This window comes from Salvelinus sp. IW2-2015, unplaced genomic scaffold (genome assembly GCF_002910315.2).
Source record: "Salvelinus sp. IW2-2015 unplaced genomic scaffold, ASM291031v2 Un_scaffold4145, whole genome shotgun sequence".
Lineage (NCBI taxonomy): Eukaryota > Metazoa > Chordata > Actinopteri > Salmoniformes > Salmonidae > Salvelinus > Salvelinus sp. IW2-2015.
In genome coordinates this window covers 29,385-32,870 of record NW_019945417.1, presented here as the reverse complement: position 1 = coordinate 32,870, position 3,486 = coordinate 29,385, and the positions used below count along the sequence as shown (strand labels likewise).

The window sequence follows — 3,486 nt, the reverse complement described above, 5'->3', positions numbered from 1 at the left end:
CAGTCAGAGGAGGTGATGGGAGAGTAAGGACGCAGTCAGCGCAATGTCTATAGGTTTTGGTAACGACTTATTCTAAAGTGGATAATTAACTGTAAATGACTGACTTAGATAGCAGCCCCTTGAAAGCAATGTAAATAATTACCAGGTTCCTTTAGTGTTAGCGTCAGATTAGACGCTGTCTCTAGATAGAACTCAGTCATACATTATTCAACACAAATAATAATTCTACACCAAAATATGAAGTAGATGATACAGGATTATGGTTGGAAACTAAAATGTATCTTGTTATGCAAAACATGCCGTAAACCCGCCACCGGGGACTGCCTGGCACTCACTTTAGCAGGGTACACAATTGTTTCCATCTTTCACAGCCCTAATCTTGGCCGGATCCATCTTTCACAGCCCTAATCTTGGCCGGATCGATCTTTCACAGCCCTAATCTTGGCCAGATCCATCTTTCACAGCCCTAATCTTGGCCAGATCCATCTTTCACAGCCCTAATCTTGGCCGGATCNATCTTTCACAGCCCTAATCTTGGCCGGATCCATCTTTCACAGCCATAATCTTGGCCAGATCCATCTTTCACAGCCATAATCTTGGCCGGATCCATCTTTCACAGTTACAACGACAAACTGCAGTCAGGTCAAGACCCTGGTGAGGACGATGAGCACGCAGATGAGATGCACTGAGACGCCTTCTGACAGTTTGTGCAGAAGTTCTTTGGTTGTGCAAACCCACAGTTTTTGCTGAGGGTGGCAAAATTCTGGTAAATTCCCCCAAATTCCCAAATTTTCCAGAAATCCTGGTTGATGAATTCCCAGATTTCCTGTTTATTCCTTCCCAATTCCAGGAATCGGGACTATACTAATTATATGAATTGTAACCCTAAGTTTCAACATAAAGGATGAATATGTATGTTCAGGGGTATAATATGTTTCTGTACTTACTTCCCCAGAGCGAAACACTCCAGCCTCACCGTGACTCCTCTGGCAGCCGGGACAGACAGGGGGAAATGCACCTCGATTTTAGGCTCATATTCTCCCATTAGACCTGTAAAACAAGACAACAGAGGAAAGAGAGCTATAAACAACAGACATTGTCAATTAACAGACCGTGCCTGAAGAAAGACGCTCTGAGAAAAGTCAGATAAAGACTGTACTGTATGTTGGATCTGTGCTGCATATGTCTAAGATGCAGTGTGCTGATGATATACTGGTGTGTGTGTGTGTGTGTGTGTGTGTGTGTGTGTGTGTGTTTTGTACTACGGGCGTTTGTGAAAACTACAACAACCATTACACAAGTTGAGCTGCTAAGCTTCAAAATGCCTTCATCTGTAGACCGTGTCATGACTTTATACACAGCTAGACAAACAGTTGAACTAATGGACAGATACAGCTAGTGACCACATGAAGCACCAGACTTCAGGAATACCACCAGCACCACACACATACACACAAACACACATAAGACATAATAGACGGTAGGACGGACACACCTACACCCTCACAGACGGGCTCACACACCCTCCCTTGTTTTATCGATGGAAAAATAGACCATAAACGATTAGGATTCTGTTGAGATGTGGGCTGTATATGTTGAGATGTGGATAATGGCTGTACATGTTGAGATGTGGATAATGGCTGTCATATTGAGATGTGGGCTGTACGTGGGATGTGGGGATAATGGCTGTACATGTTGAGATGTGGGCTGTACATGTTGAGATGTGGCTAATGATGGTACATTTGAGTATGTCTGTACATGTTGCGATGTGGATATGCTGTATTGAGATGTGGATAATGATGTACCTGTTGAGATTGGTAATGGCTGTACTGTTTGAGATGTGAATAATTGCTGTACATGTTGAGATGTGGGCTAATGACTGTAACATGTTGAATGTGGATAATGACTGTAAATGTTGAGATGTGGGATATGGCCTGTACATGTTGAGATGTGGGATAATGGCTGTCATGTTGAGATGTGGATAATGACTGTACTAATGTTTGAATGTGGTAATGACTGTACCAATATGTTAGATGTGGGCTAATGACTGTACATGTTGAAGATGTGATAATGATGTATGTTGGATGTGTAATGACTGGTCATGTTGAGGATTGTGGGTTGTACATGTTGAGATGTGGATAATGGCTGTCACATGTTGAGATGTGGATAATGGACTGTACATGTTGGAGATGTGGGCTACTCGACTGTACATGTTGAGATGTGGATAATGGCTGTAATGTTGGGATTGGCTAATGATGTAATTGTTAAGATGTGGATAATGACTGTAACATGTTGAGAGTGGTAATGGCTGTTAACATGTTGAGATGTGGATAATCGACTGGTACATGTGAGATGTGGATCATGGCGGTACTGTTGACTGTGGGCCTAATGACTTACAAGTTCGTTGCGATGTGGATACATGGCTGTAACATGTTGAAGATGTGGGCTAATGGCTGTACATGTTGAGATGTGGATAATGGCTGTATGTTTGAAGATGTAGAGTATGCGTACATGTTGAGATGTGGATAATGGGCTGACATATTGAGATGTGGGCTTGTCCATGTTGAATGCAGGGATAATGGCTGTACATGTTGAGATGTGGGCGGTACATGTTGAGATGTGGATAATGAGTACATGTAGATGTGGCTGTACATGTTGAGATGTGGATAATGTGTATATTTTTGAGATGTTGGGATAATGACTAATTATGTGAGATGTGGGCTCACAGACCATGTTGCGATTCCATTATGCAGGTACATGTTGAGATTTAAGGCTTAGTCATTTGGAGATGTGGTGCATGACTGTACATGTTAGTTGAGGATTCTGGAAGAGTAATGCTGTAATGTTGGTTGGCGATCAATGACTGTACATGTTAGTGTGAATGGTATGTTTGATGTGGAAATGGCTGTTACTGTGAGTTTGCACTACATGACATGTTGTAAGGATAGTTGGTACATGACTGTACATGTGGTGAAGCGCTCATGTTGGATGTAGTAATGGCACTGGTACATGTTGACGATGTGGATAATGACTGTACAGTTTGACTATGCCTTTATGTGGAGATGGCGCTAAATGACTGTACTGTTGAATGTGTATGGCTGTTACATGTTGGATGTGGCATATGACTGTCATGTTGAGATGTGGGGGATCAGCATTGCAAAGCTGACATGTTGATGTGGACTATGATTGTACATGTGAGATTGTGCTAATGCTGTAACACATGTTGAGATGTGTGAGGCCTTAATGTCGAGGCTATGATTACATGTTGAGATGTGCGAAACTGACTGGTACATGTTATGTGGCTATGGTGTACAGTTGCGGAGACTGTATGGAGTGAGGATATGGCTGTACATGTTGAGATGTGGCTATAATGACTGTAACATGTTGAAGATGTGATAATGTGTGTACTGTTGAATGTGTGGCATATGCTGGTCATGTGAGATAAGTGGATCAATGGCCTGTACCAGTTCGAATGTAGGATAAATG

At 42.3% G+C, this 3,486-nt stretch overlaps 1 protein-coding gene across 1 annotated transcript in view; it reads right to left on the bottom strand.

Moving 5' to 3' along the window:
* Positions 1 to 3,011, bottom strand: part of LOC112076932 (contactin-5-like) — a gene marked incomplete at its 3' end in the record, with an annotated part of 13,531 nt that extends 10,520 nt beyond the window's left edge. The window contains exons 1-2 of the mRNA XM_024143563.1: positions 2,966 to 3,011; positions 948 to 1,050 (exon numbers count right to left, since the gene is read on the bottom strand). Of these exons, the coding sequence (XP_023999331.1) occupies positions 948 to 1,050; positions 2,966 to 3,011 (149 nt within the window). The remainder of the gene's footprint in view (positions 1 to 947; positions 1,051 to 2,965) is intronic.
* Positions 3,012 to 3,486: the final 475 nt, after the last annotated feature.